The sequence below is a fragment of the Ptychodera flava genome, chromosome 2 (genome assembly GCF_041260155.1).
Source record: "Ptychodera flava strain L36383 chromosome 2, AS_Pfla_20210202, whole genome shotgun sequence".
NCBI lineage: Eukaryota > Metazoa > Hemichordata > Enteropneusta > Ptychoderidae > Ptychodera > Ptychodera flava.
The window spans coordinates 44,345,648-44,372,978 of NC_091929.1; the positions used below are offsets into that span (position 1 = coordinate 44,345,648).

General features: G+C 35.1%; 1 protein-coding gene across 10 annotated transcripts in view; it reads left to right on the forward strand.

Moving 5' to 3' along the window:
- LOC139121810 (protein inscuteable homolog) overlaps positions 1–27,331 on the forward strand; it is a 69,808-nt gene that overhangs the window by 16,825 nt on the left and 25,652 nt on the right. For 5 of the 10 annotated variants that reach the window (XM_070687012.1, XM_070687027.1, XM_070687036.1 and 2 more), the window contains one exon: positions 22,780–22,836. In XM_070687012.1, the coding sequence (XP_070543113.1) occupies positions 22,780–22,836 (57 nt within the window). Of the gene's footprint in view, positions 1–1,297; positions 1,400–13,192; positions 13,212–16,160; positions 16,510–22,401; positions 22,595–22,779; positions 22,837–23,545; positions 23,887–27,331 lie in introns of those variants that run through there. The other 5 variants (XM_070687062.1, XM_070687089.1, XM_070687055.1 and 2 more) reach the window with 5 other exon arrangements.

A 27,331-nucleotide genomic window follows, 5' to 3' on the forward strand; every position in this document is an offset into this window, starting at 1 on the left:
TACTTCTAAATGCATTGGGGAATGAGAAAAAGAACTTGCAATTGACATACAAAAAAAATTGTGAAAAAATATCATTAAAAGATACTCTGTAACAGCTACAGTCACTTTATACATAGAAATAGATTATCATGCAGAAGTATATGTGACTCACCACATAGACAAAACTAAATTAAAATGTGCAAAAAGAAAAAGAGAAATTGAAGAAAATTTCAGTTTTAAGTGATTTTACAGTCCCTGTCGTTAAACACATACCGGTATGTGAACTTATTTCATATATGCATGTTACATTGTTTAGTAATCTGTTATGAAACACTTTATTTCATCCTTCAAAATTATTACAGCTCAGTAAAAAATAAAATGTATGTATTGACCATTTTTGATGTCAAAATAAAAAAAATCAGGCCAAGAAAAAAAAAATTTGTTTCTCATCCTAGACATATTTCAAAAATGATGCAGTGACACAGGGTTTTTTTCTCAATTTTTTTTTATTCGTCAACCAACAAGAATGTGTAAACATCATGAAAACAACATAGGAATGCACGCAGTGATAAATGCACAGCAGTGTTGCTTTAGTATTTTTGTTTAGCGACAGTTCTGCAGTTTGACTTTTAGCGCAGCAATGCAGAGTCTTGACAGCGTAATATAACAGTGACATATGTGTACATTTCTGAATGGAATGTTAGTGTCGGTTATTTTGTTTACAGTTCTGTTTTATACAGCACTGTTATGCACTATTGTCGCATATTTTTGCATTTATTTCTTTTCATTTTATTTCCTCATGAGCAGATATAAAAAGGTTGAATTGACGTGTGCAAAGATGAAATAAGAACTTTTTATTTTTCTTGGCCTTAACAGTCTTATCAATTTTTCCTTGTTTTCAAATTATTCTTACTCTGACATTTTCCAAAATTTTTCAAATCTCGAAATCAACCTTCTTTCTAACACACCACTTGCATGTACTATGTTTTCCGCCGTCTTCTGTGTTGTGTTTTGTAATCTTCACTTATTAATATTTTAAGAATCAAGAACCAAGTTATTTTGGCAGACATGTCAAAAATTTGAGCAAAGAAAATCAACCCAAAAGACACAATGAGAAAGAATGGTCTTTGTGACGTCTTTGCATTCCTGTAATGTCAAGTTGTCCAACGTTATGAGAACAATTGTCAGGTCTCTTGGTTTTCAAACTATTTGATAATTTATGCGATTAAGTAGTTGTTGACACAATCAGTGCACAAGCTTCTCATTGCCTTCAAGCGCGTCCTACAGAAGCATTCAAAGAATTTCTAAAGTGGAGAGTTTTCATTTAGGCTGTTTTGAATTTCCCCAAAATGGTGTCACAGGAGAGTGGGAGAAGGCTGGGAAACTCATCGCGGCGCAGAGAGAAAGTAATAAAATACGGGTAGGTCAGAAATGGTTTTTGAAATTACCTGGTTCGATCCACCGTCAATCATGCACTTATACACAAGGCACATAGGCTTTATCATTGTTGGCTAGGCGACCCTTGACCTCTAAATGTGCAATACAGATTTAGCTGTATACAGCTACCAACACATGCCTGTGACATTTTATCAACAAATGGCAGACACAAACTTCATTTTTGAACATTATTGATTCTCAAATACTTGAGATGTGAATGAAGTTGACTCTTTTTAGGTCACGTACATGTACATGTAGGTGAAGTGTACCTTAACTAAAATGTATAAGTCTATAAATTCTTATACAGGCTTGAAATTACCAAGAAATTTATGGGTTGATTATTGCAAATTTTGTGTGCAGTTTTGCATTGCAGATTGTATGCAGTCTGGTTTTGATAAATGTTGGTTTGAAAGTTTTATATTTGAAATCTAGGTCTGCTATGTGTATACAGTAGACATGGCATAAAATTGTTATTAGATTTTCAAATTATCAGCTTTAACTCTCTCACTGTCACATAGAAACAGCTATATGAAACAGTGCAAAGCCACCATGCATGTCAACACGCAAGAGATAAGGATATTTAAACATCAGTGTAGCTTATTGGCTTCTGGTCAAAAAATACCCACTTTGAATGGGCCAGCGTGGGATGCCTAGCAACAGGCCACATAAACAAAGCTGTTGCTATGGTAAGATCTTATCAGATGATGATTTACAACCACAACTCAACTCTGCGGAAAAAAGCATGGTATTTTTAGAATGCATCCAGTGTTTTCGATAAACCTTTTGAAGATGTCAGTGATTGCAAGGTAAAGACAGAATAGGCATAGATGAAAAATAGACCCGATTTTTATGGGACAGTTATATGAAGTTTTGTAAAACCAGTGTGCATTTTTACGAGGTGAAGAAAGAAATACAGGACGTTTTGGTTTTGCCTGACATGTTTATACATGCTGTATGAAGGTCGAAGGTCAATAAATGTGAGTCCTTGCCCAGTTACTCGGACACAATAACGGTTTTTCTGATCAATAGAAAAGTCATCATCTGTGATAGTGTTGATATCCTGTGAGTTGACACTGTTTAAGGAGTAAAATGTGCCAATTGTTTGTTGGTTGTCCCCCAAGGATCTCTCGGTGAATTGTGAGGCGCCACAAACAATGAGATCAATAGCTTCAATGATTTGTTGTATGGGATCGCTACATCGACAGGTAATTCGTTCTGCTTGACCTCACATGACCTCTGCATAACGGTCCAACCAAGGACCATTTTTTCTTGCACCACATTTCTTTAAGTGGAAAGATTTGCTTCTACTAGTAAAGAGTGAAAATAAGCCACTTGTACTACAACTAGAAAATAATAATATGTATATATTTAGTCCATTTTTTATACAATACAAATACATAATGCATTTGCATATTCCATTTGTTACAACTTAATCCAATTTTTATGAAGAAGAGTACAATATTCTGAATTTAAAGCCATGAACAGTAATGAGACAGTGCTGGTAATATGCTCCTTGTGAAAGGTACTGGAATTGTACCTTAGAGTTTAATCATAAAGGAGAGATGTCCGACCTACTCTTCAAAGACAAACCGACTGTATATATAATGGTACATCCAGCAAGTTATTCTAGCTGCTTAAAGGACTAATAGAAGTAGCTTTTGATGAGTTTTTTTGCTAAATTTGTTTAGTTTGTCACAAGTTCTTGTTCTATACTTCCCAAGCATGTTGAATCACCCACTATTTAGCTTGTCAACACAGTGTGTATACGGGCAAATTGCACTGTTGTTGTGTACATTTGAATTCTAGTCTGGACCAGAATTCACTTGTCAACAAAACAATGCAGTCTACACATGTACAGGCTGAGTTGACAAGCTGAATACTGTGTATCTCAACATGCTTTGGGGACTAGAACAAGAAACTGTAGTTGAAATTAATAACAATTACAGTGATAAAATAATCAAAAGTTACAGCTATTGGCTCTTTAAGGCCAAAAAAAAATAAATAGTGCTGTTCTGATAGCATGGTTTTCAAAAATAGGGTAGATAGGTAGGCAGGGATTTTTTTTCCCAAAATATTTTAATTTTTTAAATACGCATTTTTCAGGGGTTCAGGGCAATCAAACACTGGCCACAACATTTCCAGAAAAACCTATCGTAGCATATAAAGGAAAAAAACATAAAAGACATCCTCGTTCAAGCAAAAATCAAACACAAGGTAATGAACATGTGATTTTGCCAGTTTTTTCTTTCTTTTTTTTACATCTACGTTTACGTAGCTCTAAAAGTCTAGGGTCAGCAGGTAAAAAATAGGGCAGGTCGGGTTATCGGAACAAGACAGTTTTTTTGGCCTAATGCATATTTATATTTTCATGCTTTCTCCTTGTAGTTTTCAAACATAAATGATATTTTTTATAAATTCATGTTAAGATCTCTGCAATTAAGAAATTAATTCACATTGGGTGCAGAACAAAATATATTACAGATGCATCAGTTAAATTTTGTAATTTTCAAATTGCTTCACAATTTATTCTAATACTCAAACTTTTAGTGTGGAAAGAGTAAAAAAACCACTTAAGGTTTAACACGTCTCAGGGACAGATATTTGAACTCTCAAACTTTTACTTTTGTGTAAAATCAGTCATATTGGAGAAAAGTTATATTTTCAATTTCTACAAAAACTTTAAAGCTTCGTTCACCTCACAGGTTTCAATGAGATCTCCACATGTAGTAGATGAGAAAAGTAGTTTAAAAATTTGAGATCTTCCAAATATCAGTGCATGAAGCACATGCTATACCTCAAAGTTAGACAAGGTAAATGAACAATACTATGTATGAAATGTGAAATATTTCTTTATAAGTCCCTGTGTTTAGTCAATTTTAGCCCTACATGTCTACCAGAATTCCACATCATTAAAGTTAAAATCACAGTTCAAATGTCAAAATGAGACACCACTTTCCCAATGGCTGATCACAACAATATAAAGCGCCATCAACTGTGCTTGTAGGAAATTGCCATAAAATGACCCATCGACAGACGGAGAAATACTTTATTGATTTCTACGAGTTGAATACAAACCGCCATACATTAACACAGGTTTTATTTCCTTGCATGAGAGATACAAACCACTTGTCTAATCCTGTCCTCCAGTATTGATATCTAACAGTGTCAATGAAACTGTAGGATATTGTTATAAAATGTTGTGCTGAATACGTGCAGTTAGATATCTGTTATTATTGGACAAAATTAAACTTCAAATGTCAAAAGAGAGACCAGTAAATTTTATGTATTTTTCCTTCTATATCATCCCTTTGTAATGCATAAATTATTCCATTAACCCTTTGAGCGGCAAAGTCTATTTTTGTCCCCTTTATAATATAAATCCTGGTCAGTTTTTCTTAGATTTTTTCCAAAATTTTGAGAAAAAAACTGTAGCCACTGAAATGTGATGTCCATTTTTGGTCCAAAATTATCAAAAAATTACAGAAAAATTCATAAAAATTGGTAAAATTTTGCACTAAAATTTTGGCAGGAGAAAATTACAGCGCTCAAAGGGTTAAGACTTTTTGTTAGTCCCCTCAATGTAGAAAGATCATTGATTTTGCTGTGAGAGAAAATAGGGACATAGATACATCAAAAATAAGTTGTTCAAAGGGACAAGAAACAGGATTTAAATTGGCTTTTAATGATTTGTAATATGTAGACATTACAATGGCTTTTAAATCTGGACTGAATCACTACCTTGTTTCTAAACTACTTGGGGGGAAAAATAATCCATCATGCAACAGTACTGAACGTGGTATTCAACCTGCACAGTTGCATTGTGGGAACTCTGCATACATAACAATCTGAGGTATTGCTTCTTGATGGCTTTTCAATAAAAAAAGAAATCTTGTAAACAAGAAGACAGGTCGGTGTAGTAAAAATGCTTTGACTTGTAATAACTTCTTTATTGCATGTACACGGGACGAAAACCTTGAATGTGTGGTTTCTTTCTGTGGCTTGCTGTATCAGTGAAAGTCCCTTGCTTTGATTGTAACCTTATCCACTGCAGGAGTTCTGCCACTCACTGTGTGACCCATATATGCATGTATCAAGGTCAGGATACCTTTGCTCCGGGACAAAAAAATCAACCAGAAATCAAACTGTGTCCCAGTCCATGTGGGCAGACATGACTTTATCACTGCATCACTGGCATTTCCATGCTGGAAGAGTTCATCATCCTAAACTGTAAGTTAAATTGAAATCTTTTGTCTGAGCTGAGCATATTTTATTTTCCTCATCAATTGAGTGTTCAATATCAGGTACACTTCTCCTTAGCTGATACATTCATCTGGTACATGTATTTGGTTTGTTTTCTTTTCTAAGTAGCCATGATATGTGAGATCTGTACCCCTGTACACTGTACACAGGATTTTTCCCTCAGCCATTTGACTTACTGGCACAAGGTCATGCAGTGTTGCCATGACTTTTAGATGTTCTTTGTTACCAACCATTGATTCTGTTTCTTTACCAAAGCATTGACAGCTAGTATCCATCACTCAAGGGCTATACTCTTCCTTGTCCAGTCAATTTTGTGGAGGGACCATGGTCCAGTACACCAAAAGCACAGCCTGTACATGTCATTATCAAAATAGTGACTGGGATGAATAAAAAAAATCAATTGACCGAATTTTGACTCAATCACGGAATTAAGAAGTTATGTTCATATCAGTCAAACTACTTTTCCAAGCAACTTGGTCTGTGTCCTCAGTAAATGTCATATCCATTGTATGATAATGAAAGAAGCCAGGGATGCCATACTGGCTATGTTATACAGCTGTGTTTAAATTTGTGTCATGGTTGGTTCTTAATATGTTTTGTTAGACATGCTGTTTTTAATACCAGCAGTCTACATTTACTGTCCTTGCACATGTATACTGTTTGAACAAAATAGATTGAAAATGCATGTTTGTTTTTTTTGAGAAGTATTTCAATGGCTTATTGAATTTTATGTTCTGATAATCATAATGTTTGTCACTTTACTAAACATACATGTAATCTTTGTTAGGAAAGACGGACATGTTCTAAATATCGAGAGCAGTGCGGCAATTTGTATGGTAGTATTCAATGAACCAGAATGACAACAAGTCATCTTGAGTAAATTCACTCGAAATTTGAAACTTCATGCGAGACGTGATTCTGAGAGTTGTGCCTAAAATCCATGACCTGTGCTTCCTCTAAGGCATGTTTGCAAATGCACGTTATTGTTCTCTAATTAATATGCAAAAATAAATATTTGTCTACAAATTGAGATGACATGTTTGGAGCTAGAGATTGCCCTTGAGCTACGGATCTTTCAGTCTATTGTTTAAATTGTACACCCCTGATTCTCAGTAAAGAGGTCCACACTCACTATTGATAAAAATAGGTTGTGCCCACTCCATGAAATATTTCTACACGTCCAGTGTGATATCTCTAACATGCAGTTTCTTCCTATACAAACTTTCAATTGGCTAGAATCAATTTTTGATTTTCTTCTGCAGACAATAATCCTGTCAGAAATAGCTTTCAACACTTCAGCGTTTATCACGAATTCATCATAGTTTGGATAATTCTGTTTGATCAATGTGGATTGATAGATATATTGATGAAATGAGTGATTTATTCTACTTCAGTATCTGTTCGTTGTGATAAAGATCTATGGTTACTTTGTGTTGTTTGTTTAACCCTTTCACCCCCAGTTCCCTGTATACAGGTCCAACTTTACCATAGAAAACAATGGATTTGGGACAAACCATGATGGTGAAAGGGTTAATCAGTTACCTTCAAGGGCAAACCAAAGCCATATGATTTGATCACTACATTTGACTTATGGTATTTAAAGCCGTGTAAACATCTCTATATTTTCTCCCAAAATTAAAAACCAGCATTGCCCAATGACAACAATGCAGTTTAATTGATTGAGCTTCATTTAAACATTGAACATTTTTATTTATACTTACCCATAAAAATGAAAGTATACCTATTAGCATTTATATAGCAATGTTTCCAACTCAATTGTATGCTTCTCGAGCTTGAAATCAAAGGCAATTCTTCTCTGTGTTAAATTGGTCTTGCTTCAAAGAAAATTGTCCAATGATTGAATTCAAAATTTGCATATTTCAATGGAGTGAAAAATATATATATTTAAGCAGTGGTTTGTTATGCCTGTGATGAAAACTTGGTAAGGATTCTTTTTCTATGACAACAGGAAATGCAGGAAAAACCTACCTGCAGAGCCGAAGTTGCTTTTTACACAAAAGGCTGCCCTCTAGTGACAGAAAGTTTAAGGCTTCACAGAAGTGAACAGCATCTGTAGCTCTATATGCATTTACAAGGAATTTGTGTCCAGATTTTCTCTATTCTTCGTCCAATTGATGTAGAAAGTGCATGAACTTGAAAAATTTAGGTGTTAAATTGAGCCCGTTTTTGTGATTCTAGCAATCTTGGTGCATATCTTAAATAGTCATGTTGAAGTCATATGGTGAACTTCAGTGTTCTGTACATTTTTGTTGACTACATGTATTTCACACAATATGCAAAATTTAGTCTGATATTTGTGGTAGTTGTGAAATTAAATCCCAAACTCAGAACAAGTATCAAGTCCAGATGTTTGAAAATTTCATCTTAGCCAGATAGAATTTACTTTCAAAAAAGCTTTATCTTGAGACTTCTCATCAAATCTCCTCCATGTGTGTGGCATTCTTAGATTATACATTTCTCAAGGTCAGCAGATGTTGCATGTTGGTTGTAACTTTACATTGTAGCCATTCAATTGACCAATCAGTGTCCATGTCTAATCATGATACTTCAAGGATATAGTAGAGATGAAGGTTTGTAGAGACGTGTGTACATTGAAGCCATCATTAGCTATCAAGTCAAATTCTTATACGTCATTCATCATATCTCCATGACAACCAGCCGTGAGCCTGCATACAGACAGGATAATCAATTACAACAGCTATTGATTGCAAATCTATGGGCTTTTTAATGCATCCAGATGTTTTACGACAAGCAACGTACGATACGATCCTTTCTAGTATCTATATTACCACATATTCATGGGCTCTTGCATTATTCAGACTACTTTATTAAATGCAGACGGGTTTGCGCAAGTGAAAAAAACGCACAAAAAGTGGTCGTAAAGTTGGACTTGATAAGTGGCCAGTAAATTATTAGACCGTAAACAACTTATATGATGTAAAGCAGGTTAATTGACTCACGTGTGTGCAGACAGAGGACTTACGAATCTTACAGAGTCAGGCAGTTGCACAGACTGGTGTAAAAACATACCAGACATTTACCAATCAGTAAATTCAGTTATGATTTGTAGCAAAGAATCAAAAGCTTATGTTTTAGCTGAATTGCCTTTGCATGTAAAAGTACACTTAAAATGTTGTAGATAAGTTGCTCGTTATTCAAAATTTGAATCAAGCTTGTTTCATTGCATGTAACTAACAGTATATGAAGCTCATTTAGAAATATTAAATGGTCAGTTTCTCAAGATTTAATCAATTGTCCTTTTTTTAAAAAGTCAGTTTGGATCATAGTGACTCACAAATGAAGTCCACATCCACCAAATTACTCAACTCTGTACTTGAACTTGTATAGTCAATAATTACCAAAGCAGTTTACAATTACAGAATGAAATCTGTGTTCAATTTATTATAATGCAATTCATGACACATTTACCAGTTCATATTACTTTTAAAAGAGCTGCAAGACAAAGTATGTGGCATTGATGAACAACAGTTTGCCGCTCTCCAACACAAGTAAAACATTTTGAGTTTTGAGTTCTTTCGTAAAAGCAAGAATAGTCTTACAGTAATATCTGTGTGCAGTATTATTGTGAACTTCACTTCACATTACTTTTCATACTTATGGAGTGACTTTAGGAAAGCATTAAGTAAATATGATCTTTCTTATTGTGTATTATTATTTTGCTAAAAGTAGGAAGTGCCTCGGAGGTAGATATTCTGACTCTCAAATTTTTACAATTCTTTTCTGATTTACTATTTCTGATTTTTTTATGTTTTCACTTTCTTACTTGTGTACGGTAAAAATCAAATTTAATTTTTTTTCCATAAAGTAAACACCAGGATAGCTTTTGATTTCCAAATATCTAAAACTTGATATTTGTTTCTCAAGTAAAACAATTTGCAGGTGAAGCCTGGTTTCTTTTCTTTATTTGGAATTACTTGAAAGTTTCCTTGAAAGTTTGAGCAAAAGTTTTAAGTTTTTCAGTTTCAATGCACATACTACAGTACTTCAAGGTAATACATCCATTTGGTCTCCAATGGAGATGAATACCTGTATTGCCGGTACTTCTAATTATTTCTGAAGGGTCGTCGTGACTCCTGTGTTTGAATTTTGTACAAACTCAATTACATGCCTAGTGAAAACTTGCAGCCATTTTTAATCGCCCATTTGTGACAGCAATCTAATCATAGGTATGTGGACTGCACCATTATCGAAGAGGGGAGACAGCTGTGGAAAACAGATATTCAACCACTTTGCTGCAGCTAAAGTTTTTTATTCCCATGTTTTTGGCAAGAGGCTTGAACCAAAAATTAAAAAAAATTGTATCATTGAAATAATGCGGAATATTATGAAATGTGTTACAAGTAATTATTGTTTCTTATTTGTGATTTGATGGAGAAAGGAACCCTTTTCCCTTTATTTGTGACTTTCCTTGACTTGCAGGAAATAACAAAGATAATTGTGTCTGGCCTTTTCTTTGCCGTACGTGCCGTATGGAAGGTATTTGATGCTGTGTATATCTAAGGTTCCTGGGAATTGCATTCCGTATGCTATGTATTCCCAGGCAGTGGTTTGTAGAGTGACAGAGATTCTTGGACAATGTGATCATGTTCTATACTTTTGTCGTGATTTTTCCCACCTGTCTTCAAGTTGACGTTGCAAGTGAGTTTGGAATTTTAACAGCCCTCCCTGATTACCCCTTGACTGATGCCATTGGTTAGTCAGAAGCAAGACGGTACATCACAGATCAAGTTGTGTAATATTTTGTGGAATTGGTCAATGTAGGTACCCTTGTAATGTGAAATGTTGTACATGTACCAGACATATTTTTCACTTGATATAGTGCAATAACTCTAAAGTCGGTCACTTTAACTCTGAGTATTCAATAATTGAATAGCATGGGAGTTACATATGTCACTTAAGTTTTTTATTGCATGCCGCCTGTATCTTTCCCAAGATTCCAATGTTTTTGTTTTGTCTTCAGTCTAGTTTCTTGTTCTGCTCCAAAAAAGTGTGTTGAAAATGCCCCAGTAGTGATCAATTTATTAACACAGCCTATATGTGTATATCAAGTCTGTCATATACTGATGTCGATGTGTGGCATATTTCATCCCCTGGAATCCATTCATCAACAGCAATGATATCGCATTACACAATGTGCAGTGTGTTCATACTACAATGTTGCAACAAACTTGCCAGATAAGGAATATTAGTGCACCTGTTTGCTAGAATAGAAATTATGAAAATATCAAAAAGTAACAGCTGTGGTCTATTGGCAAGAATTGTCAACAAAAAATAGTGATACTTCCAATATATGTAAAGATGGCAAGTCTGACAATTATCTACAGATGTCTATATAGAATATGTATATCAAAGCTATTTAGATACATATATGTTTCAACCATAGACAGAAGACTGCTATCTGTGTTGGAACAAACTGTATGCAAAATGAGACAATGTCAGTTGGTCAGATTTGACATGTCATAATGTACTGGCGACTTCATGGTCATAATTTTAGAAATTCTCATTTTCCGTTAGCATGAAAATCACGCCATGAAATAGTAGCATTGTCCCACAGCTCCAGAGTTTCACCAAAATCTCAGGTGTGTGTTTTCAACCTCATAGTGTAGACAAATGGTTGAAACCAAAGCCAATAACTTTTAGGGCTTGTGGCAGGGTGCATATGAATGACTTTCAAATGTGACTACCAACATCTTTGGACCATTGGAGAAAAACTTAGGTAGTTTGCAGAAATAATTTAGTAAGCTTTAATTTTATGTACTGTTGTTTTTACAATTGAATGTTTACCTTAAAATTAGAAGTAAATTGTAATCATGTTCTGTGAAATGCATAATTTAGCTGAAAGACACATTCATCATTAAATGATACTCGAATGAAAATATTTGCCACCGGGAAATATTTTTGAAAACTTCTAATTCCATGTATATTCACAAAAGTGAATTGTGAATGGTGGGGTTTGGAACATTGCATGAGTGACTGATGTTTTTGTAACCATGGTAACATTCATGGCATTGTTTTACACTTTGTTTCCGTAGTAACACATATATGCAAGATCAATCTCTCTTTGTCTGTACTGGTTGGACCATAGTTGCACCTTGCAAATTAAAAATTACATCACTGTTGACAAAACAGGAATTTGTCTTTTGGGCGTTACATGTACCGGTATTTGTGTTTAGGAGAGACCAGAAAAATTTTAACAAGGTTATGTAACCTTGTTTTGAAATTTGCCTGGATATTATAGAGTGTTAGGTGAAGAACTCAGTGGAATTTTACCAGCATTCCATGCCCAGTGTGGACTATGGAGCGGGAATGGTGCCAAGTTCAAATGATATGATTTGCCCTGTGAATGCATGCAGATACATGTAGCATAAATCAGTTTGCAGCATTCTACCATCCACACATTTCAAATGTTTTAGGAACCCTATACAGTAATATTTCTATCGTCCTGTGATAGAAATGTATTCTCAGGGTGTTACCCTGCTCTATGTGTATTATATATTGTGTTTGCCAAAAGACAAATTAGAATCCTGAATCAGTTGCATTCAATTAGCTTTGAGGACGCTCTGTCATAATATCCGTATAGTCTTTTGAAATTTAGTTTTGTCATGTTTTCCTTGTTATCGTTTAATTTTTTTACATCAAGACGGAGAAACTCAACTCTAGCATCACTGTGATTGGCCAGTTAGTCAAACATGTAGAAAATGCTCATGGGATTGTAGAATACGCACATCAGCTGCATGACACGTACTGTAGTGACAGAGCATCTTGGAAGCATGCAGCTGCATGTGTCTGTATTTTGAAGTGAAGTGATTTACCGGCACATAAAACTTAAAATAATCGCCATTCTTTTCTTTAACCCTGTGGGGGAAAAATTCAAATTGGCAATTTTCACAACAAAAAGAGGACAGTGAAAATTTAATTTCGTGTACACTCTTTGAAGTGAATCCACACAAGCAAGTGACAACAATGGAATTTTAGTAAGACTTGGAGAATCTGAAAATTTGTCTCCGGACGCATTCTTCTGTCGCCATGAGTTTATCTATAAAATCTTTCAAAAACTCAATTCTTAGTGTTTTCTAGAGCAGTCAAATTTATGTTTTTTAAAAATCTACACCTGTGTTTGTGAATTTTCGGTAATACTAGAACTGAGAACATAAATGTTAAAACTTTTGTGTGGGTAGTTCATGGTGGCAAGCACGTTTCCTGTGTGTCACCTTTTTTAGAACACTGAGTGTTTGCCTTTGATAGAATTAGTGTCAACTCAACTAGGGCTTATCACGACTTCTCCTACCAACATAATAAAAAAAGTGGAGAGGACTTTATCTATTGAAACCTGAGCTCTCAATGACGCATGTAAGTTTTATTTGACTAATGACCAAACTTCCTTGCTGCTGTTTACTCTAAACTGTAATACTTTTGTGTCGATGTGCGTTTTTGCTCAAGGGGTAAGGATGTACAAGTATTTCAATGTTCTAGTCTCTCTTAACTGCTGTCAGGTAGGTACAGGATGTTTTACACTTTTCTCTTTTGGTGTGATTTTTCTGTCCAGAACTTTCAAGTTGAATTCCCTTTTGTATCTGTAGAAGCCTTGTTCATAGATTTAGTATAGTTTGCTGTAGGTGACTTTGAAGTTTTTGTGTCAGATTTCAGACATTCCGTTCAAGAATCACTTCTGAACCCTTTTGTTTTCAGTCGTTACAAGTAAAAATGGCAATCAGTAGGTCACGGTCATGGTCACAGGTGCACCATTCAGTCTTATTTTCTTTTTCCTTTTGTGAAATGACACCTGTCAAAATTTAAGTCACATGACCAGAAAAACATTCCAAAACACATTTCAGACTAATTGAAAATTTTGAAATTAAAGTCATCTACCAGTGCTACAGGCATTTGTCAAACAACAGTGTAAAGGTATGTGTGATTTGGGTAAACCTTTTTTAAATCAGATAGTTTCTAATGTGGCGTACTTTTTGCTGTTTTGACAAGAGGTGACTAAGTAGCGCACTATGTTTTCATCACATTTACAATATTTGATTTTAATTAGATTGTCTTTTGCCCGAGCTAACTGAGAAATCTTAAAAAAATTCACCTGCACCATAATTACCAATTTTTTCTCATATTGAATACAAGTATTAAATTTAGTATTTCTAAAACTGTGCTACACAGTGTATAATCTATACATCTGACATACCAATAGAATTACTGTTTTCATTGACACATTTTGTAAGGTCCGGTCTTATTGTATTCTGGAATTTTTTAGGTACCAGTGTAAAACTTTAAACAAACCTGTACAGTGATGTTTAAGTTAACAAGTCGCTGCATTGGTATCCAGTCATTGAACTTGTTCAACTTCAAAAGTTAGCAGATGTTGTACAACCAACATACAACCACCAATTTACTTGTGTTTTAACAGACAGTAGAAATTTTTGCCCGAAAGTTTTCGTTCGGTTACAGCTAGTGTATAGTTTCAAACCTTAGACCATAGCCAAAGTTGGTGTAGAAATTTTGTTTCATCAAAATATGATATGTACCAGGGCATGTTTAACATTCTAGTGCATTGTCATTCATGCCTTGTTACCATGGATACAAAGTATTTTCTATCTGCAACCAAGTTTTTATCTTGTCAACTAGACAGAGAAAAGGTCTATAAAGATTATTGCTTGTAGATCCTATCGGATATACCATATCATTGTAAGTAAATAGAATTCTATTTTAAGCAGTGAAATTAATCCCATCATTGCTTTCTTTGTCAGTTATCGAGGCTTTGTTTCCGGTGAATTCAAAACTGCTTTTTTTGAGTTCAAAGGGAGGGATAAGTACCAGACAATTGGTTTTATAAGCTTTTGAAATATGCCATCATCACTAAGATAGCTGTCATCAAACTTTTCTGTGAAGACTTGTCAATTTTTTCAAAGCTTTTTGAAGCACAATGAAGAAGCAACCACAGTAACAATCTAAGTTCCTTCCGTTGTTATGTAAAACATGGCTTTTCAAAAGGGCTTTGTTGGCAAGGGGTATTGTTTGTTGGTTTGTAACATATTCGCTCTTTTACTCTCTTTACATGCTTGTTTCTGTATCACAGTGTCTCTGGGGATCAGTTCAACTTTTCACACGGTCTGGTTATACATGTAAATGCATTACAGATCAACAGTCATGATTATTGCAAGTCAACTCCAAAAGTCTGATTATTTGTCTTTATTTGCCAGAACAGACCTGAGTTTATAATTTTGTGAAAAAGAAATATTCCAAATTTTGAGTTTGAATTTTACATGTTTTGCACTGAGATCTTTTAATTAGTCCAAGAAGCCTTCAAGGGAAGAACCCAGCCTTTGAATCGAGAATTTCTAATTCCATCACTTTTGATGTTTAGTTTGAATAATCTTTTTTTCCTTGTGTTGAAGTAAGTAATTATACGCTAATATTTTTTCATAAAATGTATTACACTTTTCAACATATAGGCATTTCAGCTGAGTTTGGCTCCTAGCAAAGAGGTTGTACTGCATTCAGTGTGGCTGAGCTTTCCTGCACCACAAAGTATTTTGGTTCTTTCTTCAACTGTGGATTCTTTGACTTTTGAACAATTTGCAATTTAGAAAGTCCTTTTAGTATTTAAAGACTTCCCTATCCACTGTATCATTGTAAGAACCAAGTGTGTCTCTTTGTAAGGATTTTAAGTATTCTCTTTATTGAACATTCTGATGCCTTTTAACCCCTTTGTCACAATGGTTTGGCCCAATGCCATAGTTTTCAATAATATAGTTGGGCCTCTTCACAAGAAAATGGGGATGCAAATTGAAATAATGGACAAACGGTACTTGTCTGCGCTCTTTGTAAAAATGTAGAATATAGGTGTGAATGTACAGGTTGAAGTAATCCCCAGCCAATACTGGGACTGTGTTATAACCATTGTGCTATTGTCCAGACAGACTGGTCCATTGCCTTGAGAGTTTTGTGTCCAGCTTTTTGTCTGATGTTGAAAAGATTTTACCTCAAGGCAGTTGGTGTAACAATGGTTAACTCAGTCAAGCCTTGTGGCAGTACAAATTATCCTGATGTAATATCATACCCGTTACAAATTAAATCTTCTGTGAAAGTATCTGCAAACATTACTGCGGTAGATGAATCGTTAGTCTGATTGTATTTGGTACAAAAATGCAAAATTTTGAAAATTTCTCATGAAAATTTTGCTAGAATATGTGATGGTTATAATTTAAAGTTACAGAATTGGCAAACATTCTATACATAGAAGCAGTTTCTGAGTCATTGATGCTAATGAGACCAAGTGTCTCATTTATGTAAATTACATGCATAAATTAGGGTTTTCTCAAGGTTTTACATTGCCAGTTTTGGTCGGTATTATCCCAATTTTGACCATGTTTAAGTAGTTCAGTGAGAGACATCAGGAAAGTCAGAAGGCCATTTCTTAAGTTGCTCAAGTATGTTTGGTTTTGGTGTGGCTGGAAGGATTGTGTTGACATATTATGTAAGCGAAACTACTGGACAGAGTTGGACAGATTCCATCACTGATTAGACATCTGCAGAGTTGCCTTTCACTCAGGTGTGTGTGTTTTGTCCCTCAAGTCCTGACAATTGCACATACAGTACCGTACCCATTCTGTGTTGTATAACAACAAACTCTAAACAACTCCCACACCAGAACAACAGCGGCCATGAAGGCGCCTTTGTCAGTCGAGCAGTCACCTTAAAATATATTTCCGTTTTTATGTCAGTTTATAGCGAAAATCTTTGTGAATTTTTCGGCAAACGGACACGCGACAACATGGCTACCATATACGGGTAAGAATTCCTAACTTTTATGGCTGTTTAATTGATGTATTTTTGTTTTAAAACTGAAGTTCATTGAAAGAATCCAACTTCTTGATTACCTAATTACCCAGTTTATCAACTGCAGGTACCGGTACCGGACAAGAGTGACTATCAGCACACACATATTCATTTACACATTCATTTACACTTGTTTATAAGTCTTCGCTGAAGTCTAGTCTCATTTTATTCAGTTTAAAAAAAAGAGTGCTGTGAAGAAATGAGTGAAAAGATATCATTTCTTGTGAAATATGTTGAAAATTTACAATATTTGAAATGCAGCTTTTGTTTCGATCGAACTCTATAGCTTTCTGTGCCAGTCACTGCTGGTGTACCATATCCAAAAAAACACCTATTCACCGAAGCCTTTCAGTTTGAACTACCAAACCAGGCTGTTTATACAATAGGTCTTTTCAACCTGCCATTTTCTCAGTGAATATCACAAATCACCTCGCGGGAAATGACAAATAAGTCCAAACCTTGTACACCAATGGATTAAATTGCTCAACAAACCAGAATTGAATGCGTGCTCAATGATAACTTTTGGCTGAACAAAATACAATGTTCTGTCATTTGCGAGGCCCAGCTTTAGTCAATGTACATGTCACACCTGTGTGCTAATTGGTTGGGATGGCTTTAGAAATATTATTCATTACCTTATAACAACAGGGGTGGAGCTCTTATGTAGATGATTTATTACCCCTATGATGAATATTTAATTTATGCAAATATGACATCATCAATATTATGTCTGATCAACTGCACTCAGCAATCATAATGGTATGTGTGCCATACATAATTCTACTAGCTGCTGAGTAAAATTTTAGAGTGCTTTAGTAACTTCTATCATGGACGTAAACAAATTTTACATCTGGTTGTAGATTCTGAAAAATTATAGGATACACTTATCTGCCTAACAGTAAAAAATTTTGCCAGGTCTGTGTAAATATTATTTGTATTTCATCTTGAACTGAAATTTCGTTTTAGTTCTGATCATAATTTATCACCAGATTAATACTAACTTCTTTTTCACTATTTTGTGATTTATATTTTTTTTATCTGAAAAATTTATCTCGGTGGTTATATTCATTATTTTTTGCCTACATGCATTGATCAAAATTTGTTCTCAATATTCAAATGCTTGCCTTGGAAACTATCATCTCTGAATGAAAAATAATTTGAAATGACAATAATCTGCATATTTGATGGACTACCACCATGGAATATTATGCTAAGCAGGTGATTGATTAGTTTAATCACTGAGGCGGAGACAGTCTGTCTGGGATGATTTGCTACAGTGATAAATTATGAAAAGTTGTGTCATATTGCATCATTTGCATTAGCCAATCAGAACTAAGTAACCTATAAACTCTGAGTGGTAGATGGAAAATTATTTTCCCTATGGTGTCACCTTTGCATAAAAACTCAAAAATTACTGAAATATGAATTGTGAATGGACAATTTTTTCTTTTACAGCACTAAATCACTCAAATAATAACAAAGATATTTAAATTTACAAGATACTTTCAAATTTTTTAAGTCTATTAATAATCAATTTCATTTCTTGCTATACCAGATTCATGCACATCAATTCAGTAGATTTTCTACATAACACAAGCTAAATGAGGATGGCATTTACAGACCAAGCAAATAGCTTGAATGACTGATAGAATGACAGTTGGCTAAAGTCTACACATCTTTAACAATCATACCAAGTGTCAAAGACCTTGTTGAATTCAATCATTTGATCATTTACCCATGAATGCAGTCTCCTAGTACCACTATTAGATACCAGGTGCTAACTATTGCTTTTAAGTGCCCTACCAGTAATAAAAATATGTTTTCCATTTTGAAATATTCATATCATGTATGACATATCAGTTCAAGTTTTTGACATAGCGCAATCTTTTATGAATTCAAATTTCTTCATCACGAATTTTCATGCTTTTAACTAGTTTTTGATTTTTTTGTAATTTTCTCATGTCGTAATGTAAGAGTTTACACCTATTAATGCCACCAACATGATATTTTTGTGTTCGTTTTAAAATAAAACCTTGGCAAAATTTAACATACCGGTACAGCATGATATCTCAGAAAACGACTATTTCAATAAATCTTAGAAATCTGCTCATCAGAGGGAATGAGTAACTTAGATATACTGATATAGATAATAAATATATTGATTTTATTCTTTATACAGTACTTGAAATGTACTGGCTACCTACTTTGGTTAATTGTTCAGGTCACAGTCACAGCTGACAGTCGTTAATTATCACATTATTTTCATTCAAAGTCAAGTTCACGGCCACGTGGAGCTTCATCTAAGCCTTCCTAAAAATAAAGCAATTCATTGATGATTTGCATAACTTTTACATCAGTAATTAGCCGCTAATTTGCACAAAATTAGAAAATTAACACAGATGCTCAACTGGTATGCTGGTAATATGTGCACACTGCAAACTGTTTTCCTAAACAGCTGCAGTATGCCTGTAGTCACAGTGTTATTTTGTTTCAAGAGTTACAAAGCTAAAAGTTCCCCAATAATAATTTCCCCATATTATTGTGGAACCTTTCACTTTACACGTGAAAAATTTGTCAACAATAAATGATACGATAAATGACGCAGTGCCAGGAATATGACAGTGAATTCCTGTGTACATTGATAAGCAAATCTGTTCGGAATACAGCTTGTGTCTGAGACCAGTAGCAAATCAAGGTACCAGTAGTTAATGCCTCCAAAACGAAAGACTTAAACTTTTGCTCAAACTTTCTGTGAGGAAACTTTAAACCATTCTCTGTCAAAATCAAGAACAGAAATTTGAGTTCACCTTGCGAAGTTTGGCATTAGAGAAACCAATGCTGCAATACTAACCAATATTTGAAATTCAAAATGGTGGCCATCCCTGTTTTGCCTCTATTGGGGGAAAACAAAATTCCTGATTTTCACCTAACTAAGCCAGTGAAAAGTATATCACTTGTTAAGCGTCAAAATGAGCCACTCTAAGTGGTAGGCCTAAAGAATATTGTAAAAGTTTGAGAATCTGAATGTATTTTGCCCAAGGTACATTCTGCCTGATGCTTTTACAGTAGATAGCAGAAAAAAATTCAAACAAAACTGGAAAAGAAACTGTCAAAGCTATCTGTACACCTATCAAAGGCACTTCATTAGATGTCAATCACATCTCAAGACATGGGGAAAAGTTGAAGCAACAAAGACAGTACAAAAATAAACCCATTCCCACTAACTCCATGTTTTTACGGTGCATTTTACTGATTTAGGAAGGAAAATATTGTTTACTGCAACAAGTTCTGATGAAACTCGCTTGTAAATCTACTTTACACATTTCCGTCAGCTTTTTGTGAAGCTACAGCAAAATTATCTGATTCAAATTATTGATGGAAATCATCAAATAATGAATACCGTGTTTGATTTAATTTAAGCGAACCGATCCAAACCATCAAATATTGACAATCACTCAGAAAGGTCTTATGAATCAGTGGCTGTATTGTTTATGAAATCAAACGATATCCTCTTTGAATATTCAGATCTGTGCAAATTTGCCCAATGCAATGTAATATACCTGGTATACCGTAACAATTATCCCAGCTTATGTGTAAGTGCACTGGCAAAGTATACATTTTAAATGAAATTTACATTGTTAATCACAGATAAATGTGTCGAAATAAGCATTCTATGCGTAAAATATCAATTTCTTCATTGAGTTCATGTACCAATCCTGTTTGTTGTGCCCAGAATAGCAAAAACTGAAAATGAAACTTCCAACCTTTTTCTCACCAAATTAAACCAGAACTTGTTGGTCACTATGTTAAGTTTGGTACTAGAGAAACAAATTACCTAAAATTTACCAATATTTGAAATTCAAAATGGCTGCCATCCCTGTGGTATCTCTATGGAGAAAAATAAAATTTGCCATTTTCGAAAATCTTAGATGGTGAAAATTTTTCTTACTTCAAAACTTTAAAATTAGCCCCAACCAAGTGGTAGATCGAAAGATAATTGTTCGAGAGCCTAAATATGTGTCTCTGAGGTTCTGTACCTTACAGTCAAATCACTACACATTTGATGTATTTTTTGCCTTTTCTTTGTCGGTGACTATAAAATACAATTTCTTGTCCAAATTCATGCCACATTACCCAATATTTCATCTTTTCACCTCAATGTCAAGGTAATGTCCAATGTCATTGTTAATTCTGGACTTGGTTCCAATGCATATTTATCTTTCAACCATGATTGCACGTTGAACCCATGACTTAGCTCAAATATTTTTTAGTAAAGATGTTGGACTTCAACATACTGTTTTGGTGAAAAAAAAGAGAAAAGTGAGAGAAAATGTTATCAAAATATGACAGATATTGTCCATGAAATCATCCTTGTCTTCTCATCCCCATGTTGCAATGTGGAAGTCCAATCTTGCCAGTGAAAACAATGGGGCTATACCACAGATTTCCATTGGAAGGGTAACATACACATGAAAGGTTTATCACAAAATCAAACAGGTGGTTGTTCGATAGCCTTCAGAGTAAAAATACTGGTAAATGTCTGAATCAAACGTTATTGACCTTTCTTAATGATGTTTGTCATGTCAGTTTGAAAGTTTAGCAGAGTAATTCCTCCAATGGGGTTACCTCATTAAGTACATTTTAATTGATCAGCAAATTATTGATTAGGTTTCAAAATAAATATTGATTGTCTAACATTGATGTTAACAACTGCCCTGTGAGATTACGTCTGTCAAGGAACAGACCATTTATCAAGCAGGGGTGTTGGTCTTTCTCCTTTAGCCGGGGTTGTATCGATTGCAAGGAATATTCCCAGGTTTTCCCTGATAGTTGAAGTATTGTTGTAAATAGCGGTATGGAAAAGTGTAAAATAAGAGAGAGTTTGTTTCATAGACAACATGAAATTGTGGATCATTACTTCCAAAATGCTTTACCTAGATAAATTTACAAAAATTTCAGAAACATCGGTGGAGCAGCTGTGTTTTAGTCAAAATGCGCATTTCAGTTTGAGTAAGAAAGTTGGAAACATACAGTGAATCAAAAAGGACCTGCAGATCAATGCTTGAAATCTGTATACCTTCCATATTTATAATTTTTTTTTCAACACTTGATTTTACCGACTGAGATGGAAAATGTCAATAGTAAAGACTTGTGCATGTTACATTGCCATTTCATGATAAACAGAATTTTGTGTGTACCATACATGTACACTTTGTCTGTAGGGTTGCTCCTATTCTGTATATCTGCTAGAAGCATTCTGCAGTCTTCTATGGTACCATAACACTTTCCCTTTCATAGTCAAGCAAGTGGTACGGTTTCCTGGCACCATGTTGCACCATTTCCATTCTCCCCTGTTCCATAATGGTGGAGTCCAACTTAATCATTGAAAACAATGGGTGTGGGAAAGCCGGAGTTAACGACTTAATAACTACCAGCAGTATTGTGAACCATTGAAGAGTGGTTTTATATCCCCTAAAGTGGATTTACCAGTGTGTTTATGTACGACTGTACCTGTTACGTTCCATGGCGTAAACGTTCGTGACAATGCACACGCTTCAAACAAAATCAGCAACTTTGCCACGCTGGGTTGTAAGCTGAGAAGATGTGAAACAGAATCGGAAAGAAAACAAGATGAATATTTAATGTGTGAGAGTGTACTGGGACGAACATCTTGCTGTCTTTGTGTGCTTTTGTTTGCTCAATCTGCATGACAATGGCGGTGTAATGACCGTAGGCTCCGATTCAAAAGAGGGTCTACTATGGCAGAAATCAATTAAATCCCTCCCCTTCCCCTCACAACCTTTTGTGATCAATTTTAATCTACTTGCCACTTCTCATCTCTGCAAGCTGATGAAAAAACCCTCACTGACCATACGTTCTCCTGTAGTTGGCTTTGTAGCCCCAAACCATATGGTATCAGAAATTCACAGCGGGGGTCATTTCTGTATTTTTGCCATAAATGCAGAATTTTTCATCTCTTTGCCACAGCTCGTACCACAGTCACCAACATGTTGGCCCAATTCAGCATTAGCCCACGGTACTTATATTTCTACCTTACGGCATGTTTTAACTCAAATCATCAATATATCTTTCTCATTATACTCATGAACAGAAATGATAGACTGACACACAAAATATGAGACCTGCCGTTAACAATTTTTCAGCTGAAATTTATTGGTTTTGAAGTAATCTATAGAATTTGTTTTTCCCTCTTTTTTGCAGTAATATGAGTGATACGGGATCGTCGCTGCATACATGGTTTTCAAATTCAGTCGACAGGTAAGCTTGATTATTTTTGCAAATTATTTCATAGAATTGTACACTTTTCTCTTCTTTTTGTCATGTTCTCAGAGTGTGTTGAGTATACTGGTATATTGAATATTTAGTGAAAGAAGTTGCTTCTCTGGTCAGTTTTTTTCTTTGAATATTGTTTTTGGTTCAAAATGCAGCGTCAGATCCACCTGTAGTGTCATGTCGGAAATGATGGTTTGTAAATGTTGAATTAACAACTTCACAAGATAAGATTTGAATTTGTGTTTCATGATGGGTATGTTGTAAGATATTGCCAGAAAGAGTTGAAATTTCAACACAAAAATGGATGAGAATGAATAGCAATGACACCTGTCGTATTTACGTTCCACCGGTAAAAAGTGTCTTCTAATCTAAGTGTTGTGATCAATCTCCAGCTTGATGAAACATTGCTCCACAGAGATGATAACACACTTCTTTGTTGCTTCGACTTCACCTACTTACCTGCTCACAATTTATCAGTAATATGATATTGCTGGGTAGTTTGGTCAGGAGGGTCGTACCATGTGAGATTTAGGGGTGGGCAAGGTTGCATGTGTGTGCTGAGCAGTACATACTATGCTAGGCCCAGATAAATAAAGTTGGCATGGAGCCATACGTGCATGCTCAGTGACTTCAGTGTGTGTTTACACCCTGGAAAAACACATGCTAGGGTCTCTAAATGTTACATTAGCCATCTAAAAACAGATCGATCGGTACCGGCAAGCGTAATCAATGTCCCCACGGACTAGGACAAAAGCCCCAGTCAATCCCACACAAATTATTCATCCTGGTTCTTGTTGTTTGTTGGTGCAAAACAAATCCAAGACAAAAGAGAAATCAAAAAGCCGGACATTGATCGACACTAGCAGACATGAGTTCTAGGCGAGGGTGAAGCTTTAGCCGGCTCCTAAGTCTTTCCGTATCGGATTATAAACTGTTCAGTGCGGTGTTTGACGCTTGTCACGTCAATAGCATGGGCACGAGAACAGCGGTCAAGTTTTACTTGATGCGGGCACGGAAGCCGTACTGGCTACTCAGGTAAGGACTGTCAAGTCAGTGTTGGAAATTTACATACGGTACACAATCATGTGTCAAAACTTTGAATGTCTTGCAGGTCGTACTCCTTACTAGTCTCATGTACAAAAAATCCAGAGCTGGACTTTCTTGTATTGACTGGCATCCATGGTTGTGAATTTTCAGTTGCTTTTTGTGTCCTTTTCTATTTCCACATTTCTTAAAATCTTAACAAAAAAGATATACCAGTATTGTTCAGTTATTTACTTTTCCTTTTGTAAATTTGCAATTTGTTGGATTAAATCCCACTGTGTATGGGGATTCATGCGTACCAGCTGCTTCTGTGTTGTCTACCAGATCAACCGCAGACTTCAACCGTGAGTTTGAATCTTTTTGGCACTTTAGTCAGACCAACAGCCTATACATGGGTTTAATTTGCTGATTGCTGTTGAAAACTGTTGACTTTTATTTTCAGTGATCCTTCTCCGCCCAGAAAAGTCAATATTGAATTTTAGCGGCACAGTGTTAACAGACCCCATTCACAAACTCATGGTCTCTGAGTCCGTTGAACTCTACTAGGGATTTGTCACATTCTCTCTATGAAGAGATTATTTTTCTTTGCTTTTAATTTCTGTATAATATTTATTTTGAGGACAAGAGGGGTCACCGGTCAGTAGAAGCGCTATCTTCACACACCATGCAACAGGTGGTTGTGCCAAGTGCTCGACACTTTTTCTTCAGACAGTCGTACAAATCCACCACAAAAGGCCACATTCTCAATAATGCATATCTATATTCACTCATGCATGCTGAAAATCTACCATGTGCTCCTGCCGACTGAGACGCACGTACCTGTATGTGTTATGCATATACGCCAACTAAAGTTACTGCATGTAAATACTTTTGTGACAGAGTCATCTACTTTCAAGTTACGATGTCTTACTTTTGAATTCTGTGGTAGCCAGGGTTCGTTAATTGAATCCTAAAACCTTGATTACTTTCTCCAAGTTACATTAACTTCATAATGAGCTGCGGCCCTCTCTCTGCAATTAGCTACCACAGGCTAATGAGACGCCCGTCCCAAGAATGTCCATAGGATACAGTAACTACATCAGATTGCGTGCTCCCAAGAGTGTAGTTTACCTGAAACCCTGCTAATTGATGGAGACTGTTGATGAGAGTTAATTTCTATGGAGTCTATCAGCGTGGCTTTTATTGCTCAATTGACAATAGTTACCTCTGACCACTGTTGCAAGCAGACGTAAAGTTGTTTAATTATGTATGTCCGAGCAAGTCGATTCATGTTGGGTGGTTTTTTTTGTTTGTCTGGCAACTATCAATGTTTATTGAGATTTGAATTGTGTTTTTAACTGCAAAAGGTCAGGTTTGTAAAATTTTGTGCTAAAATCACGACAATTTTAATGATTGGGTTTAAAATGAAAGCACTCCTATTATTTATGGTTGCCGTATCTCAGGCCAGGCAGATCATTATCTCTGCTTAAGTGCGTGGAAATCATCGTCTAAATAATGTATGTCAACACAGAAAGTGGTACCGTGATAATTTTCATCCACAGATACACAGGTTACAACTAAGACCAACCAAGTGAAACCAAAACCAGCTATACGCTGAATACAGTAATAACATAGAAAATCATCTTCATATACCGTAGATATTTTCTTCACATATGAAATAGCCCATCATACAGCTTGTTTAGGGTTGTAGTATTTTTCCATGATACCAGTATTTGTTGGAAACTTCACTGCTCTTCGTGTTTTTGTCAAACCAGTTCAAGTTTAAGTTGTTGAATTACCATCAAATGTCGTGGATATATGCAGTATTTTGGTACCGGTATGTGTTTCTGACAGATTCTCAGGTCGTCGTCTTGTCATTCTGTGGATATTGGTTGTACCTTATTTTCATCCGTGTTAGTGCCAATTAATAAACACACTTTTTGGTGTACCTGCAATTTTTTGAAATTTCAGAAACAAAACTATAGTCAAAGAAAAATGGTGAAGCACATAGGACAGGGAAAATTTACAGTACAAACGAATTTTACAATGAGTTTTAGTTGCAGGAATATCAATTTTTAATGTGAACCGAACACAGTCTAAATTTTTAATTCAAACATGTCTGTGTATGGATTTTATGTGCAAATGTATTATTTAAGCAGAGATATCTTTTTTCTTTGGTTCGGTGCTGATACGAATGAGTACAGTGAATTCTGTTGAGAACTCTATTTTTATAAACAATTTTTGATAGTTTGAGTAATCCTGTACATAATCTTTGAAATTCCACAGTAGAATTTTATTAAAGAAATATATCGGCTTTATTGTCACAATCGTAGGTTTCATGTACTGGTATCTTTTATGTGTCTTTTTGTAGTTTCTACGTAGTTGACTTTGTCATTGCACAGTATAGTGATGTCTGGTATTGCAAGTGCTTTAGTTGGCTGAATCCTAGACTTACCTGGTCATATGGTTTTTCTCAGGCATTATCAGTATAGTTACAGTATAGGTTTTCGTGTTCACACCACAATCTACAGGATAATCTGCTGAAGTTTATTCCTTCAATTTTCTCTGTTTTGAGGCAAGTCTAGCTGAATCACTGTCCTTAACGTAAAATGAAAGTCCTAAACTATTGCCTCTGCTCATACTGATAAAAAGGTTGAAAATTGCTTTTCACAAAGGGACAATAGACATTAAGTTATCAACATGTACCACCATTTTCTTGTCTAAAAGTAAATTTGCTAATTTTTTTGCAGAAACTGTGTAAAATTTTATACCGCAAAAATTTAATGATTTGTTTTCATAAAAATAGTGAATATAGCTAACGAGCAAAATGATCCATATACTAGTATGTTTGAAATCCCAAACTGCAAAATTTCAAGGATTTTCATTAAAAAATCTGTCTGTGGTGGTTTTGTGTCACCTTGACTTTTGGCAGTTATCAAATGAATAGATATGAATTTGAAAACAGCTGGTACGATGTTCTTGTTATTTGCAACCATTAAATTTCAAATTCAGTTTAACCAAGGCGATGTACCCAGTATAAATTGTCATAATATAACAATATGTCGTGTTTCTATGTTGTATGTAATGGAGCTGACTGCTAAAGGTGATAATGTTTTGAAAATCCAGATTTTTCAGTGAAAATTCAAAATCTGAGTACATTAGATTTCTGACAGAACACTGAGATTTGACAGTACCAAAACATTGGGTCATTCTGGGCTCGCAAATTACATTTCCACACTAATTGCACAGAATTGTAAACTACAAATTTATGGTCACAATCATAGAAATAATTAGGTCATGTAATTAATGACAGCAGTTAATTTATTGCGCTTAATTGAACCCACGGTACCGCTCAAATCAGAATGTAAATTTTGTAATTACCATTGATTCCATACTACTTTCGTTGATTACAGTGTAATTATATAATTCTTTAATCAACTTTTTTCTTTACTCTAAA